General features: G+C 47.4%; 1 protein-coding gene across 1 annotated transcript in view; it reads right to left on the reverse strand.

The window, feature by feature from the left end:
• The window catches only part of SLC51A (solute carrier family 51 member A), a 17,956-nt gene extending 3,171 nt beyond the window's left edge, over positions 1-14,785 (reverse strand). The window contains exons 1-7 of the mRNA XM_081190483.1: positions 14,493-14,785; positions 11,994-12,088; positions 9,211-9,365; positions 8,236-8,309; positions 6,183-6,341; positions 5,700-5,811; positions 1-75 (exon numbers count right to left, since the gene is read on the reverse strand). The exon at positions 1-75 is cut by the window's left edge and continues 72 nt beyond it. Of these exons, the coding sequence (XP_081046609.1) occupies positions 1-75; positions 5,700-5,811; positions 6,183-6,341; positions 8,236-8,309; positions 9,211-9,365; positions 11,994-12,088; positions 14,493-14,770 (948 nt within the window). The 5' untranslated portion in view covers positions 14,771-14,785. The remainder of the gene's footprint in view (positions 76-5,699; positions 5,812-6,182; positions 6,342-8,235; positions 8,310-9,210; positions 9,366-11,993; positions 12,089-14,492) is intronic.
• Between the last annotated feature and the right edge of the window lie 3,525 nt (positions 14,786-18,310).

Raw genomic sequence — 18,310 nt, forward strand, 5'->3', positions numbered from 1 at the left:
GTTTGCCCACAGAGCAAATAAGGTCGACACTCCCAGGGAGGTGTTGATCCACAGAGCCACGCTTGTGGCTGATATCTAGAAGGCGAGAAGGCGAAAACGTAAGAGGAGCCGGCTGCATCAGGCCAGGGGCCTATCTCCTCCAGCACCAGGTTTTCAAAGTGGCCAACCAGGTGCTTGTTGGAAATCCTCAAGCAGGATTCGAACCCAGGGGCAACACTCTCCCCTCCTGTGGTTTCCAGGAAGTGGCATTCAGAAGCATCGCTGCCTCCGGCTGTGGAGACAGCTCTGTCCTGGTTAGTAGCCCCTGATCGCTTTATCCTCCATGAATTGATCTTTTCCTCTTCTGAAGCCATCCAAGTTGTTGGATATCACTGCCTCATGTGGCAGGGAGTTCCATAGTTTAACTACATGCTGCCTGAAGAAGTCCTTCCTTTAATCTGTCCTTGTAGCATTCCCAAAGAAAGGAAGGATTGGACTCTGATTAATAAAATACACACAAGGCTTGGCCAGGAGGACTCAGGGAGGAGTGCCAATAATAATTTCCTCTCCACCCTTCTAAGCAGGTTAAAACATGGTCAGGATTTTAACCACACTTGTAAATTAATGGAAAATATGGATAATTCGGAAGGATAAAATCTGGATAGTGTTGATATGCAGCTGTAAATATTATCACTAGGACCCGTGGAAGGGAGGGGGGAGGGAAGTCAGGAGATTCAGAGTAATCTCAAAATTTGGATCTTGAATTGTTTTGTTGTTGTTGTTGTTGTTGTTGCTGCATGTTTATATATTTTTTAATCAAATGGAAAAATGATATAAAATAAATAAATGAAAGGAGGATAATAGATCCAAAGAAATGGCTGTAGAATCATAAAGGTGGAAGGGACCCGAGGGTCATCGATAGTCAACCGTCCCCTGCGATGCGGGAATCTTGCGCATCCACGAAAGATGGTCATTTAACTGTCATGGCTGAGTGGAGCCTCCATGTGCAGGGAGAGTAATTAATTATTATTATTATTATTATTATTATTATTATTATTATTATTAGTTATACCCCACTGGGCTGTTGGCTTTTTGCAGTATGGTAGCGCTGCAGAGAGCTTGCTGGGGAGATCATGCATTAAAAAGAAAGGACTCAAAAATAACTTAAAGGTTTTAATAAGAAAAACAAAAACTCCATTAACACTAAATATATTAACAAACAAACATGACCCAACCACCAACCCATCCCCCAGGGTAATGGGAGAGCTAGGTGCTGCTCCTTATATACTACACCCAGATGCTGACACGCCTTAATCAAATACAACTCAGCAGCACCTGCTACGTTTCACAGCTGTAAAGCTGGGTCTCGTTAGTTTGCTCTGGCCCTTGCTCTGGCCCCTTAAAGACATACACATGGAGTGGAACAATGATGAACCTTTACATTTAAAGAAACCATTCAACATTTCCCCTGCGGTTCATCATTGTGGAACAAAAACATAAAGCATACTTTGTACATGTTTTTCATGTGTAACCTTTGGAAGAGCTTTAGTAAAAATGTCCGCAATTTGATTGTCACCTGGAACATATTTAAATACAACTATTTCATCAGCAATTAGTTTCTTTACAAATTCTAAACGTAATCTTAAGACTATAGTGCGCTGCGTATTGGTCTCTGAACACAGGATAGCAAGTCCACTCTGGGAATCAAGGTAAACTTTTACTGGTAGTGTTACTTGCATCTGTAGGTCTGCAAATACTTGCAGATACCATTCTACATCACGAGTGGCTTGAATGCATGCACATAATTCACTCTCTGTTGTGGAGAGACAAATAATGGTTTGTGTCTGGGACTTCCATTCAAATGGACAACCGTTATAACAAAACACCATACCAGACACACCCCTGCAATTATTTTGTTCCACTGCATGAGATGCATCGCAGAAAATTTCAAAACCTTTATCAATACTGGGTGTAAACTGCAACCTATAATGTTTGGTATGTTTAAGGTACATTACCACTCTCTTAAGAGCAGAGAAACATTGCGTAGTGGGCTTTTCCACACTGTGAAGCATCTTTTAACAAAAGCTTAACTGTTTCATATTTTACACTTGGTGAATAACACAAATCATAATCTTCGCCTGGAGTTTGTCGAAAGCCTCTAGCAACTAATCTAGCCTTGTACCTTACAACTTCATTTTTGTCATTCATTTTAACTCTATAAACCCATTTTGAATCAATAAGTCTCATATCTGGGTTTGTGGTACAAGAGACCAAGTGTTATCCTCTTTTAAAGAAGCTATCTCGGAGTTCATAGCTTTATACCAATTTACAGCTTGGTGCTTAGGTAAATTCTGAACATCTTTGTAGCTTTTTGGCTCAAAAATCACCTTATTGGCATACACAGTATTAAAATGTTCATCTGCAAATCGTTGTGGCTTCTGCCTCTTTCTATCTGAACGTCTCAGTCCGGAAGGAGAGTCAGACTCCTCAGACTTAATGGGACTGAGTGAACTACTAGTTTCAGGTTGTAGATCATCATTGTCAGACTGAAGAGGTGCCTGTAGGCTAAGCTCACGGTCAGAAAACTCAAGAGAATCTAACCTCCCCTCGGGTGCCTGTGACTTTAAATCAAACAAATTATCAGATTCAACAGGCTTTTTGTCTTTCCCCATTAATTCAGAAGCACCATTTTCTCCTGCTGCTGCTGCTGCTTCCTCTTCTTCCTCAGTATCATTTATACCATCAGTATCTTGGAAAACAGCAACCCCATTCCAATTTACAGTTTGTATCATGCTTCTGGTAATATGAAATTTGCCAGTTGCTGGTATGTAAATTCTGTACGCCCCCTGCTGGTAGCCCATTAATTTTCCCTGGACACTACGCTCACCCAATTTCTGCTTAGCAGGATAATGCATAATTACATCTGAACCCCAAATGCGTAGGTATTTCAGATTAGGGCATTTTTTAAACAGCTTCTCATAGGGGGTGACATCTAAACCAGAATGATAACTGCGATTTCTAACATAACAAAAGGCATGGAGCGCTTCAGCCCAAAAGTCTTTGGGCAGATTAGCATCGTGCAGATAAGTTTTAACCCCTGCCTGCAGGTCACGCTGCACAACTTCAACAAGCCCATTTTGCCAGGGACTTCGGGGGCAAGATAACTCATGAGTAGTCCCCTGCGCTTCCAGGAATTTCTCAAAATCCTCAGAAACAAATTCCCCACCCCGGTCAGAAAACAGGTTCTTAATTGGTTTGTTAAAGTGTGTTTTTACCCAGTTGCAAAAAACCTTATACTTCTCAAATGCTTGTGACTTTTCAGCTATTGCATAAGTCCAACAATATCTACTATACTGGTCTATGAGGGTAAGCCAGTACTTTGAACCGCCTAATGATGGTGGGAGTGGCCCAACTAAATCACAATGTACACGCTCAAATGGCTCAGTTACTTTCCTATCTGAGCACCTACCCTTGCGTGCAACCTTAATCTTATTCTTGCAACAGGATAGACACTGCATAAAGAATTTACATGGTTTTAAGTTGAGGCCATTGACAATATTCTGTGTCTTAATTACATCAGCAAAATTCAGGTGTCCCAGAATTCTGTGCGCCTCGTGGACACACCCAGAATGTGGTCTTACATTCCTCAACCCCTGGCTTGACTGTGCTGCTCTGCAATTTATAGGCGATTGGGAGTAGGTTCGAAAATACAGTCTATATAAACCATCAGATTCCCGGGCATACAATAGACGTTTGTTCCCATCGATAAACTCACACATAGACTTTAAGAAACGCACAGTTATGCCTTGACGGGCAAAGCACCTTACTGACAATAAATTGTCCACTGACGGGCAGTAAATGCAGTTCGCTATTGTAATGTTTAAAGAGTCAAGTTTAATGGTACCCCTGCCAAGCGACTGCAAGACTTGTGAATTGGCTAAATGTACATTACCAATTTCCTCTTCGAAAGAAATAAACAAGCTTCGATCATTGCAGACGTGCTGAGATGCTCCTGAGTCGACAACAAAAGACTTCCACTTGGCACCTTTAATTCTTTTACGATCTTTAGTCCGAGCGTGAAAAGCTCGCGGCTCGTTTCTGTCTTTACTATACGATGCCGGCTGCTGGGCTGATGACTGTGATTGACGAACAGAAACAGGCTTGGGAGTACTTTGCTTTCTTTTGGATCTGCAGTCCCTTGCAAAATGTCCTTGCTTATTGCAGAACCAACAACGCTTTGCAGCTTTAAATGCAGTTGTATCACCACAGGTTTGCATATGGCGTTCCTCATTCTTTCTGGAAACAGGAGTGCTTATGGCACAAGCCTCCCTTCTATCCAACTCACCCATTAATCTTGCCGTTACCCCTTCCACAGTTAATTGTGCTGGTGGAACGGCAGATATCTGGCTAGCTATACCATCAAAGTCCTCAGTAAGGGAACAAAGGATGATAAAAACATACTGAATATCCGGTATCTCCATGTCCCTTCGAATTAACTCGCCGCGTATTGCCTCCAGACGTCTCAAGTGTGCTGCCAAATCACCACCAGGCTGCAACTTCGTCTGGTACAACTGCTTGAAAAACGTCAATGCAGACGCTGACTCTTTTCTAACATGCACTGCTGCAAGACTGTCCCACATTTCTTTGGCAGTTTTCTTATTTCTTATATAGACTACTTGCTGGTCGCTGACTGCCAAATTAATTATCGCCCTGGCTTTTGCATCTCCTTTCGACCAAGCATTAGTTACAGGGTTAGGAGGGTCATCAGTTACATAGGTCCATACTTCTCTAGAGGTCAAAAGCGCCTCCACCCGAAAAGACCATAAACTATAGTTCTCATCTGTTAGCTGTGGGAAGACCAGAGCCTTCTCAGCTTCAGGAACCCGGTCAGCCATTCTGGAACTCTTCCAGACCCACAAAAACTACGCTAACAGGAGAAGGAGTTTTCAAACCTTTCTCAGAGTCCAAAAATATGCAGTCATCCACTCAGCAGCTGGGCCCATAACCAAAGATGTTGGCATTTTGCAGTATGGTAGCGCTGCAGAGAGCTTGCTGGGGAGATCATGCATTAAAAAGAAAGGACTCAAAAATAACTTAAAGGTTTTAATAAGAAAAACAAAAACTCCATTAACACTAAATATATTAACAAACAAACATGACCCAACCACCAACCCATCCCCCAGGGTAATGGGAGAGCTAGGTGCTGCTCCTTATATACTCTACCCAAATGCTGACACGCCTTAATCAAATACAATTCAGCAGCACCTGCTACGTTTCACAGCTGTAAAGCTGGGTCTCGTTAGTTTGCTCTGGCCCTTGCTCCGGCCCCTTAAAGACATACACATGGAGTGGAACAATGATGAACCTTTACATTTAAAGAAACCATTCAACATGGGCTTCCCCATGTTACATCTGCTGAGGAGCAACAGTGTGCGGGGCTGTTTTGCCTTCATGCCTTCCTCTTCGGCTCCCCAGAGTCATCTAGCCAGCCAGCTGGGAAGCAGGATGGTGCAGTCAGCGGAAATTTGTGGCCTGATCCAGGCGGAACCGCAGCTGGGTGTGAGCATGTGCCTGGCTGTGTCTTAGGAGAAGTTTCATAGGCGCACGAGGGAGAAGGGGTGGGTGTATCAACCCGGGTTGGGCTGGAGGACCTCCCGAGGTCCCTTTCCGACTCCAGCTAAATTTTGGAGGGCACAGCGGCTGCAGGTGCTGGGACTTACCTCAGAGGTGTCGTACAGGCCCTCCGTGGTCAGAACGAGCCCCAGGAAGATGCAGGCTCCCTTGAGGAAGGCGTACTGGAAACTGCCCAACATGATCAGCTTCAGTTTTCGCCTGCGGTTAAGAGAGAGGAGGAAGGAGGAGGAGACGGGTGTTTGTGCCCAGGAAAGGCCCACGTCCCGGTCAAAGCTCAAGCAACCTTTCGCTGTGTTGGAAGAAGAGGCAAGGGGGATTCCTCCCTCTCCCAAAACCACCCACCCCGAAACAACACTGGGGAGAGGGCTGTGTGGCTCAGTGGGTAGAGCGTATTTTGTGCTTTTTATATTGTCATTGTATGTTGCGGTGGGAGGACCAACAGCAGGTGGCGCCAGAGCCCAAGGGCACCCAGACTGCTTGCAAAGAAGGAGGCAGGCAGGGGTGGGGATCATGGCTGCTGGATCAAGCCAAAAGTCCCCATACGTGGGACCTGGGAGCCTTCCACTCACTTGGTCATAGTGATGCGAGGGCAGCAGGGGCAGCAGCAGCAGCAGGGCCCCGTGCTGATCACCATCGGGGTGTCCTTCAAGGCCTTGAGCACAGCCTCCGTGCCCCCAAAACCTTCCACCATGATCAGCATCAGAAGGTAGAAGCAGACGGCAAAGTACCTGGAAGAGGAACAGGGAAAGCCATGTTCATAATTGCATTTATTGCTCTGTTTATATTATCAGTCGCTTAAGAACAGAAAACAATTTTTTTAAAAGGCAAAACGTAAAGTAAAGGTAAAGGGACCCCTGACCATTAGGTCCAGTTGTGACCGACTCTGGGGTTGCGGCGCTCATCTCACTTTATTGGCTGAGGGAGCCGGCGTACAGCTTCCGGGTCATGTGGCCAGCATGACTAAGCCGCTTCTGGCAAACCAGAGCAGCGCACGGAAACGCCGTTTACCTTCCCGCCGGAGTGGTACCTATTAATCTACTTGCACTTTGACAAGCTTTCAAACTGCTAGGTTGGCAGGAGCAGGGACCGAGGAATGGGAGCTCACCCCATCGCGGGGATTCAAACCGCCGAGCTTCTGAGCAGCAAATCCTAGGCTCTGTGGTTTAACCCACAGCGCCACCCATGTCCCTAAAGGCAAAAGGTGGGGAACGGAAAAGGTTTGCGGGGTCAGTCTGGATGATACCCAGGGGTCCCCTTCCAAACCTGGGAACCTGTATTGGTGAGGTTAGAATGTACAAGGGGAAGCTTGCCAAACTAGTTCCTTTGTCAAAGTAACGGTTTTGGCAGCTAGTTAAATGCCACAAGCTGGCACAGCCAAAGAAGAGGCCCTGTGCCATAGAAGCAAATGGGTGGGCCTTGAAGGACACCTGCCTCACTTAGCTGCTAGGCAGGAAGGAGAACAGCAGCCAGTGTTGTGTGTGATTGAGATGGAGGCCGGCTGGAAGCAGGAGACACAGAGAAATGCATGCTGTGTGCTAGACTTTGGGGCTTCTCCAGAAACCGAACAGAGAAGCAAGATCCGTTGGGGTGTTGATGCTGTGAGCCCCTGCATCGTACATATGTTGTTGTTGTTGTTGTTGTTGTTGTTGTTGTTGTTGTTGTTGTTGCTTAGTCGTTTGGTCGTGTCCGACCCTTCGTGACCCCCTGGACCAGAGCACGCCAGGCACTCCTGTCTTCCACTGCCTCCCGCAGTTTGGTCAAACTCATGCTGGTAGCTTCGAGAACACTGTCCAACCATCTCGTCCTCTGTCACCCCCTTCTCCTTGTGCCCTCCATCTTTCCCAGCATCAGGGTCTTTTCCAGGGAGTCTTCTTTTCTCATGAGGTGGCCAAAGTCTTGGAGCTTCAGCTTCAGGATCTGTCCTTCCAGTGGGCACTCAGGGCTGATTTCCTTCAGAATGGAGAGGTTTGATCTTCTTGCAGTCCATGGGACTCTCAAGAGTCTTCTCCAGCACCAGAATTCAAAAGCATCAATTCTTTGGCGATCAGCCTTCTTTATGGTCCAGTTCTCATTTCAATACATCACTACTGGGAAAACCAGAGCTTTAACTCTATGGACCTTTGTTGGCAAGGTGATGTCTCTGCTTTTTAAGATGCTGTCTAGGTTGGTCATTGCTTTTCTCCCAAGAAGCAGGCGTCTTTTTAATTTCGTGGCTGCTGTTACCATCTGCAGTGATCATGGAGGTATATGTGGCAATAAAGGCATATATCCTAAGAGCAGCACAGTCTTCCTTCATTGCAAGGAAACGGAGACCCAGGTAAGTGCTAGAAACCCCTAGAGTCTCCCTCCCTTTGGAAATTGGGGCGTTACAAAACATTGCAATAAAACTCAATCCCAAAACCCATAGGACACAGTGAAACAGCAAAAAAACACTTTCGGTGCAAACCGTGTCATCCAGCCAGTCATCGCGATCTGTCAGATGCCTGGGAGATGATGTAAAGTTTCAGCAAAGGGTGTTAAGAACAGGGCTATTGTTCTGGCCTGTCACTATCTGGTGGAATTCAAATTTTGTCAAATTAAAATTTGGGTGGAATGGGAGGGTCTCGCCGGGGAGGTACTCACGCGCCAATGGCCATCTCCACCACATTCAGGGAGCGGGGAACCCAAAGCCCAAAGCAGCAGAACACCGAGATCACCTGGCAAAGAAAGGGAGGCAAGGCTGAGAATGCAAAAGGAGGAGCAGCCATTGGAGCCAGACCCAAGGCGTCCAGTGGGGGCAGAATCCTGCTCTCACTGCCACCAAAGGGAAGGCTGGAAGCAGGAGCTGAGCGCAACAGCAGCTGCTCCCCACTCATCGAATCATAAAAGTTGGCAGGGACCCCCAGGGGTCATCTAGTCCAACTCCCCCGCAATGCAGGAATCACAGCTGAAGGAATCCCTCACAGGTGGTCACCCAACCCCTGCTTAAAAAACCCCCAACCCAGGAGAGTCTGCCGTCTTCCTTTTTAAAAAAATAATCTTTATTATTTTAAATTACACACATATACAAAGGATTTACAATCTCATACTATAAAAAGAAAATTAAATAAAAAAGAATCAAGAAACAAGAAAGGAAGAAAATACAGAAAAAAGAAAGAAGAAAAAGCAGATTTACGTGCATAAAAAAAACTTAATCTTCCTAATTAATACTTAAATAAAAAAGACTTCTGACAAAACGAGTCTTCCAATCATTCTCATTGTACTGTTTATACTGCCGTTTTTTTCGCACAGTTTTATATTCTTTAATATTGTTCCCGTCTACTCCACAAACGGTATTTGGTGTGTTTACAAGTATCACTCAAGTTCTGCTAATACGGTGTGGTTGGTGCAATACGATCTTATATAATCCTATATAAGATATAAGAGTCTGCCATCTTCCAAGGCGCTACTAATTTTGGTCCAGGATCTCCCCAGCCCAGGATCGTCCTGGCCGCAGTTACTGCTCTGTGTACTAAATGCATTTGCCTGGCTGCCACCAAGGGAAGCCCCAGGGATCGTCATTGCAGTAGTCTAGAGAGGGGGTTCCCAGAGACAGGGAACCGGGGGACGGGCACTTACGGTGGGCGCAGAGCTGCTCCAGATGAGGGTTTTCATCTTGACGAAGCAGCGGACCTTTCTAGAGAGATAGAGGGCGTCTTCCACGAAGATGATGACTGACAGAAGCGTGAGGAAAGTCGCCATGCCAGTGATGGCAAGGTCTACGAGGTTCAGCTCTGCAAGGAACAGTGAGCCAATGTTTGTGGGAGCTCTTCAGAAACATCTCTAGGTAGAGCACGAGACTCACGAGTCACGGGTTCGACCATCACGTTGAGCAAAAGAGTCCTACATTGCAGAGGGCAGGAGTAGATCAGCCTTTCTCCACCTGTGGGTCGCCAGATGTTGTTGAACTACAACTCCCATCACCCCTAGCTAGCAATGCCAGTGAGAGCTGGACCATCCAGAAGGCTGATCGCTGAAGAATTGATGCTTTTGAGTTATGGTGCTGGAGGAGACTCTTGAGAGTCCCATGGACTGCAAGAAGATCAAACCTCTCCATTCGGAAGGAAATCAGCCCTGAGTGCTCACTGGAAGGACAGATCCTGAAGCTGAGGCTCCAAGACTTTGGCCGCCTCATGAGAATAGAAGATTCCCTGGAAAAGACCCTGATGTTGGGAAAGATGGAGGGCACAAGGAGAAGGGGACGACAGAGGACGAGATGGTTGGACAGTGTTCTCAAAGCTACAAACGTGAGTTTGACCAAACTGCGGAAGGCAGTGGAAGAAAGGAGGGCCTGGCGTGCTCTGGTCCAGAGGGTCACGAAGAGTTGAACATGACTAAATGACTAAACAACAACAGCAGGGCCAGAGCTCAGGGATGATGGAAGTTGTAGTCCAACAACATCTGGGGACCCACAGGTTGAGAACGGCTGGACTAGATGACACCCGTCGTCCCTTCCAGTTCTGTAGTTTTAACTGGGGGCTGCTGCTCAAATGCATTCCCCTCGCCAACCCCTCCTCACACTTTGCCCTCCCCTGCACCGGACCACCCCCTTTCCATTCTACCCACCCTCTCACCCATCTCCACAAGCCCCTCCCTTCTGACCCCCAAGCCCCACCCATCAGCTCCACCCATCGGCTTGTTAAACCGGCTCTGTGAAGCCCCTCTCTGCTCTGTTAAAATTCTGGGCAAGGGGAGGCACCGCGCAAAGGGCCCCCTCCTTCTGTTGGAGATGTGTTTTACAGAGGGAAGGGCTTGCTAAAACTCCCCCAAACTCTGTCCCACAGACCATCTGGGCTAGCTGCAAGTTCCTCACATTGCACAAACTGCACAGCATGACGACATCGTACATTTTTATTTATATAGGAGGAAATCAGCCCCCAGCTGCACTGGTCCTTGTGAATAGGCGTACACCTGCAGCACAGTCCTTCCAGGATATTTAGCTGAGATTCCTGCCTTGCAGGGGGTTGGACTAGATGACCCCTGGGGTCCCTTCCATCTCTACAATTCTATGATTGTCACCTCCGCCGTAGTAAAATCCCCCCCTCAATTGCAGTCACTTGCCATTTACAGGTTTCTTTCTGCAAATATCCCCCGCCTCTGGCCCATTAGGTAGTAGACCATGGGTAGGCAAACTAAGGCCCGGGGGCCGGATCAGGCCCAATCAACTTCTCAATCCGGCCCGCGGACGGTCCGGGAATCAGTGTGTTTTTACATGAGTAGAATGTGTGCTTTTATTTAAAATGCATCTCTGGGCTATTTGTGGGGCATAGGAATTCATTCATCCCCCCCCCAAAAAAATATAGTCTGGCCCCGCACAAGGTCTGAGGGACAATGGACCGGCCCCCTGCTGAAAACGTTTGCTGAACCCTGTAATAGATCCTTCCTGACACCATAATTCTTTCCAGAGTTGGGTCCTGGGAGGATCAGGACTGAACCATGGAGAGGTCTGGGGAGCCCACCTCGCCCTGGCCCTGTGGCCTAATCCTCTGACGGGAAAGGGGGGCATTGGTGGGGCAACTGGGGGTGGCACGGACTGCGGGTTAAGTTCCGATCATGTCCAGTTAAGACAGAGTTTGGTGACCTCAGGCCGTGTGCCAAATGCAACCCTGCAAGCTTCTCTGTCTGTCTGTCCACATGCTTCCCAGTCTCCACCCCCTCCCAGGCCAGATCAAAGAGGTGGGAGCATCTCTAGGAGCCTCTGACCTTAGGGAAGTGTGAGTGACACCTGTCGCTCTTGTTTGTCTCTGGCTCCACCCACTTCTATCATGCGGTCCCCAGAAAATCGTCCAAGGGTCCAAGTGGCAAAAGGGCTCTCTCTGACCATCTGAACTTCTAGGGATGCTCTCTGGCTTTGCAGGTAAAGAAGTTGACTCTTTGACAGACCTGAACCACACCATTGCTCCATCTACCTCAATATTGTCTGCACTGGCTGGCAGTGTCTTTCCCGGGTGTCAGCCAAGGGAGTCTTTCCCAGCCTATCTGGAGATGACAAAAATTGAACTTGGAAGATGCTTCTCCACTAAGCTACAACCTTACCCTTAAAAACAGAACAAGATTCCAGTCCTCATTGTTCTGACCTCCCTTATACCAAGTCAGACCATTGGGTCCAGCTAACTCAGTACTGTCTACACTGACTGCCAGCAGCTCTCCAATATTTCAGCCCTGGGACCTTCTGCATGCAACTCAGGTGGTCTGCCACTCGCCTCCTCTGCAACCCTGCAATTTCAGGTCCTCTGGCGCCACAAGGAGGCGGGTGACTCTCCTCCGCAGGATTCTGCAAGACACTTTGCTGCAAAGCAAAGGGAGCCAATGTTTCCTTCTCTCTTTTGTAGTTTCAAACCCCTTCAGCTTTGCCAACTTACGCTGCAGCAGCTGCAGGGCGCTCGGTGGGTGGGAGAAGCAGGCGACCGGGATACTGAAATTGTGGATCAGGAGGTGGATCAGTTCAGGGGCAAACCTGTGATGGAGATGAAAGAACCCCCTCTTGCCGTGAGATAATAATAATAATAATTTATTATTTATACCCCGCCCATCTGGCTGAGTTTCCCCAGCCACTCTGGGCGGCTCCGAATCAAGTATTAAAAACAACACAGCGTTAAATATTAAAAACTTCCCTGAACAGGGCTGCCTTCAGATGTCTTTTAAAGATAGGATAGCTACTTATTTCCTTCACATGTGAAGGGAGGGCGTTCCACAGGGCGGGTGCCACTACCGAGAAGGCCCTCTGCCTGGTTCCCTGTAACCTCACTTCTCGCAATGAGGGAACCGCATTAAGGGACTTTGAAAACTCTGCTCCTCTCCAACAAGTCCCAGAGCAGCACTGAGATGCTTTCGCCAAGTAACGTTCAGAGGCTGGTTCATTAACAATAATAATTTATTATTTACACCCCGCCCATCTGGCTGGGCTTCCCCAGCCACTCTGGGCGGCTTCCAACAAAATGTTAAAATACAGTAATCCATCAAACATTAAAAGCTTCCCACCCGCTAGATTGTGTCCAAAAAGCAAAAACAAAAAAGTGATATTATCATTTTATGCACTCTGTGCATGCACGCCATTGCTCTTGCTTTATTATTCAAGTAGCGTGAATGAGTGGAGAAGGAAAATTGCATGCTGGGTGTCATTGGGAAAGCAAATGAAAGCAAAACTGCCGATAACATAGCACTGATATACAGATCTATGGTGGGATACAGATCATGTGGAATACTGTGTACAGTTCTGGTTGCCTCACCCCAAAAAGGATATTATAGGGTTGGAAAAGGTTCAGAAAAGGGCCACTAAAATAATCAGAGGAATGGGGGAACTCCCCACGCACCATTTTGGACTTTTCAGTTTTGAGAAATGTCAGGAACAGGTGAATAATTGGGTGCCCTCTTCCCACCTTGGATCAAATCTATGTTGCCAGGTGCCATAAGAAAGCTGCAGAGATAGTGCAGGATAGTGCGCACCCCGGAAATGATCTCTTTCAGCTTCTGCCTTCTGGAAGAAGGTACAGGGTTATAAAGACGAGGACCAGCCATCTGAGAAGCAGTTTCTACGCAAATGCAATTCTGGTTCTAAACGCAGCATAAGGGGTCTCTATAGTATAGTGTATTTTAAAATGGGGTTTCAGAGTTTTTAGGGTTTTTTGAATGTTTAATGTAGTTTTGTAGTAGTTTTATGTAGTTTTTCAATTTCATTGTTCTGCATGGGACAATGACAATAAAGATATCGTACATCGTATATCGTATATACATGATAGAAGTTTATGAAATGATGCCTGACATACAGAAAGTGGGTAGAGAATTTTTTTTTCTCCCTCTCTCATAATACTAGATGTTGTGGACATCCAAGGACACTGAATGTTGGAAGATTCAGGACAGATAAAATGAAGTCCTTCTTCATGCAGCATAGAGTTAAACTATGGAACTCACTGCCACAGGAGGCAGTGAGGGCCACCAACCTAGATGGCTTTAAGGGAGGATTAGATGAATTTATGGAGGGGAGGGTTATTGGGGGCTACTAGCCAGGACAGCCCTGCTTTGCCTCTGCAGTTGGGACCGCTTTAAACAGAGGGACAAAAATTACAGGCACACTGGGTTTGCTTTTCATTCTGAGAGCAGTAACCTTCCCTGATTCAATTTGTCATGATTTATCTCGTGCTTCTTTCAGCATCTCAGAGAAATCACAAGGTTTCAGACACAGAGGAAACTATCCTTGAAAATATTTAACTGATGAGCTGACCAACATTTTGTCAGAGACAGATGATTCATGGGCTACAAATTAGGTTGCTGGGTGACAGACCTAGCAGATGCTGTCTGCGTCCAAGAACAGGTTCTGGGGCCAAGCCTGTGTAGAGACCCCTCTCAAATGAGACCTTCCTTGCCCCCATTCTTGACCAATGCACCTCAAAACTCCAGGCATCATCATGGATGGAATACCAATACCCTCCAATATTTTTCTGATAAAATAGGGACGTCCTGTGTAATAATAATAATAATAATAATAATAATAATAATAATAATAATAATAATAATACTCCACTCGTCTGACTGGATTACCCCAGCTTTTCTGGGCAGCTTCTAGCAAATATAAAAACATAATAAAACATTGAACATTAAAAAAATTCTTCCCTATACAGGGTTGCCTGCAAGTGTCTTTTAAAGGTTGTATAGTTCCTTATCTCCTTAGCTTGGGGGGGTCGCATAACACCATACCCTCCAACATTTCTCTGATGAAAACAGAGATGTCCTAAGGAAAAGCGAGACATTCCTGGATCAAATCGGCTTCTGTAAATGCAGGACTGGCGCTGGAAAAAAGGGACACTTGGAGGGTCTGGAACCCAAAAGCGGCTCCACCTAGAACAAGGTCCTTGGTTGCTTACCGTGGGTCTTCCACGAGGTCCAAAGACTCCATGGTTCCTTCCATATGGGCAGCTTCCTCCGGGGGTCCTGTCAATCCTGGATCAGGCAAGCAGCCGACTCCTTCTGATCCCAAGCCCCAGCATAGCCTCTCCTGCGGCTGTGTTTGCAAAGCGAGGTCAGAGTCCCGCTGCTCAAGGCTGCTTTTGGACTGACTCACATCCCTCTCTTCTCCGGTTCTTCCCTGGCATTTGTATGCCAGCAAGTTCATTGACAGCGAGGCCGCGGCACCAGCAAACATGCCACTCCGGGGTTAATGACCCAGGAAGGGGCAGCGGCAAGCGAAAGGCTTGTCCAACGTCACACAGGCAATGTGCCAAGGAAACCACATTTCCATAGGTCATCTCTCTCTCTCTCTCTCTCTCTCTCTCTCTCTCTCTCTCTCTCTCTCTCTCTCTCTTTCTCTGCCAGCCTTTGATTCCCAGTCTCGTGTCCTTATTATGTAAAAACTAGGTGCTGAGTCAAACCTTGGACAGGACAAGGAATAAAGGGCTTCTTCATGCAGCGAATAGTTAGACTACAATAGTAATAATAATGTTGTTGTTGTTGTTTAGTCATTTAGTCGTGTTCGACTCTTCGTGACCCCATGGACCAGAGCACGCCAGGCACTCCAGCTTCCTGCTGGTAGCTTCAAGAACACTGTCCCACCATCTTGTACTCCGTCGTCCCCTTCTCCTTGTGCCCTCCATCTTTCCCAACATCAGGGTCTTTTCCAGGGAGTCTTCTCTTCTCTTATGAGGTGGCCAAAGTACTAGCAGTACAGCGGTACCTCGGGTTACAGACGCTTCAGGTTTCAGACTCCGCTAACCCAGAAATAGTACCTTGGGTTAAGAACTTTGCTTCAGGATGAGAACAGAAATCGCACGGCGGTGGCAGTAGGAGGCCCCATGAGCTAAAGTGGTGCCTCAGATTAAGAACAGTTTCAGGATAAGAACGGACCTCCAGAACAAATTAAGTTCTTAACCCGAGGTTGTTGTTGTTGTTTAGTTGTGCCCGACTCTTCGTGACCCCCTGGACCAGAGCACGCCAGGCACTCCTGTCTTCCACTGCCTCCAGCAGTTTGGTCAAACTCATGTTCATAGCTTCAAGAACACTGTCCAACCATCTCGTCCTCTGTTGTCCCCTTCTCCTTGTGCCCCCCATCTTTCCCAACACCAGGGTCTTTTCCAGGGAGTCTTCTCTTCTCATGAGGTGGCCAAAGTCTTGGAGCCTCAGCTTCAGGATCTGTCCTTCCAGTGAGCACTCAGGGCTGATTTCCTTCAGAATGGAGAGGTTTGATCTTCTTGCAGTCCATGGGACTCTCAAGAGTCTCCTCCAGCACCAGAATTCAAAAGCATCCATTCTTCGGTGATCAGCCTTCTTTATGGTCCAGCTCTCACTTCCATACATCACCACTGGGAAAACCATAGCTTTAACTATACAGGCCTTTGTTGGCAAGGTGATGTCTCTGCTTTTTAAGATGCTGTAATAATAAATTTTATTTACTGTATACCCTGCCCTCCCCAGCCGAGCAGGCTAACAACAGTAAAAATTACAGTAAAAACATAATAGGAAAAAAACCTCAATTTAAAATACAGGTTTAAAATGCAATTTAAAGTGCAACCTCATTTTAAAAGTAGCCCATAAATCAAGGCCATAAGGAGAGGGAAAACATAAGGGTCAGACTGCGTCCAAGCCGAAGGCCAGACGGAACAGCTCCATCTTGCAGGCCCTGCGGAAAGATGTCAAGTCCCACAAGGCCCTAGTCTCTTGTGACAGAGCATTCCACCAAGTCGGGGCCAGTACTGAAAAGGCCCTGGCCCTAGTTGAGACCAATCTAACCACCTTGAGACCTGGGACCTCCAAAATGTTGTCATTTGTGGACCTTAAGGTCCTCCGCGGGGCATACCAGGAGAGGCGGTCCTGTAGGTACGTGGGTCCTAGGCTGCATAGGGCTTTAAAGGTCAAAACCAGCACCTTAAACCTGATCCTGTACTCCACCGGGAGCCAGTGCAGCTGGTATAGCACTGGATGAATGTGATCCCGCGACAAGGATAGGCAGTTTACTTGGGTGGCTTTAAAAGAGGATTAGCCAAATTCATGGAGGGGAGGGCTATCAATGGCGACTAGCCAGGACGGCTGCGCTCTGCCTACACTGTCAGAGGCAGCGATGCTTCTGAATGCCAGTTGCTGGAAACCACAGGAGCTGAGATTGCTCAGATCCCACTTCCCACTCTTCAGCCCCTGCAAGAACAGGATACTGGACTGGACGGGCCATTGGCCTGATCCTGCAGGCTCTTTGTACGTTCTTATTTCAATCTTGCCAAAATATTCTGTTCCGTTCTCCTTGCCATATCTCAGCTAGCCAATAACGTCTACCTCTCTTTAAAATCGGAACCAGTGAAGGTCCTGTGTGAGTATCTGAAGGCGGTTGGAGGATGGGTGGTGGCTAACAGATTGAGGTTGAATCCTGACAAGACAGAAGTACTGTTTTGGGGGGACAGGAGGTGGGCAGGTGTGGAGGACTCCCTGGTCCTGAGTGGGGCAACTGTGCCCCTGAAGGACCAGGTGCGCAGCCTGGGAGTCATTTTGGACTCACAGCTGTCCATAGAGGCGCAGGTCAGTTCTGTGTCCAAGGCAGCTGTCTACCAGCTCCATCTGGTACGCAGGATGAGACCCTCCCTGCCCGCTGTCTGTCTTGCAAGAGTGGTGCATGCTCTGGTTATCTCCTGCTTGGACTACTGCAATGCGCTCTATGCGGGGCTACCTTTGAAGGTGACCTGGAAACTGCAACTAATCCAGAATGCGGCAGCTAGACTGGTGACTGGGAGTGGCCACCGAGACCATATAACACCGGTCTTGAAAGACCTACAGTGGCTCCCAGTACGTTTCCGAGCACAATTCAAAGTGCTGGCCTTTAAAGCCCTAAACGGCCTCGGTCCAGTATACCTGAAGGAGCGTGTCCACCCCCATCGGTCATCCCGGACACTGAGGTCCAGCGCCGAGGGCCTTCTGGTGGTTCCCTCACTGCGAGAAGCCAAGTTACAGGGAACCAGGCAGAGGGCCTTCTCGGTGGTGGCACCCACCCTGTTGAACGCCCTCCCACCAGATTTCAAAGAGAACAACAACTACCAGACTTTTAGACAACATCTGAAGGCAGCCCTGTTTAGGGAAGCTTTTAATGTTTGAGGCATTGCTGCATTTTAATATTGTGTTGGAAGCCACCCAGAGTAGCTGGGGAAACCCAGCCAGATGGGCGGGGTATAAATAACAAATTATTATTATTGCCAAGGTGCTGAATTTGAGGGCTTCCTATTGCACTCTGCCACATGGAAGCTCCTTGGTCAATTGCCAGAACTCATTCTGGCTTCGAAGACCTGATCTTCCTCTACTGCCTTCCTTTCCCTTCTCCTCCCCTTCTCCCTGTGTGTCTCAGTAATTTGTAAGCTTGGTGGCAGAACCGCCCCCGTCCCACTCACCCACCCAGTTTTTATTGATGTGTGCTGCTTCGAGAGCCAATAATTGTATTTTATGGTTTGCAATGAAATTGTTTGATTGCTATAAGGAAACGACTCCAAGGTCACTTGTAGCAGAAAGCTATTTGGAAATCCGGGACTCTGCAAAACAAAGTGAGAAGCAGTGGTGCCTTTCATGAAGGTCCCGGCATTTTCGTGGCAATTGGAGGCTCCGCCTTTATGGGGAACCTGCAAGCAGGATCCGGGCACAAGAGCACGTGAGTCCCACAGTTGATGAGCTAGCCATTGGGCGGTCCCTGGCAGGTTCAATGGCAAACTGACAAAGC

The sequence above is a fragment of the Podarcis bocagei genome (assembly GCF_964188305.1).
Source record: "Podarcis bocagei genome assembly, chromosome: 4".
NCBI classification, from domain to species: Eukaryota; Metazoa; Chordata; class Lepidosauria; order Squamata; family Lacertidae; genus Podarcis; species Podarcis bocagei.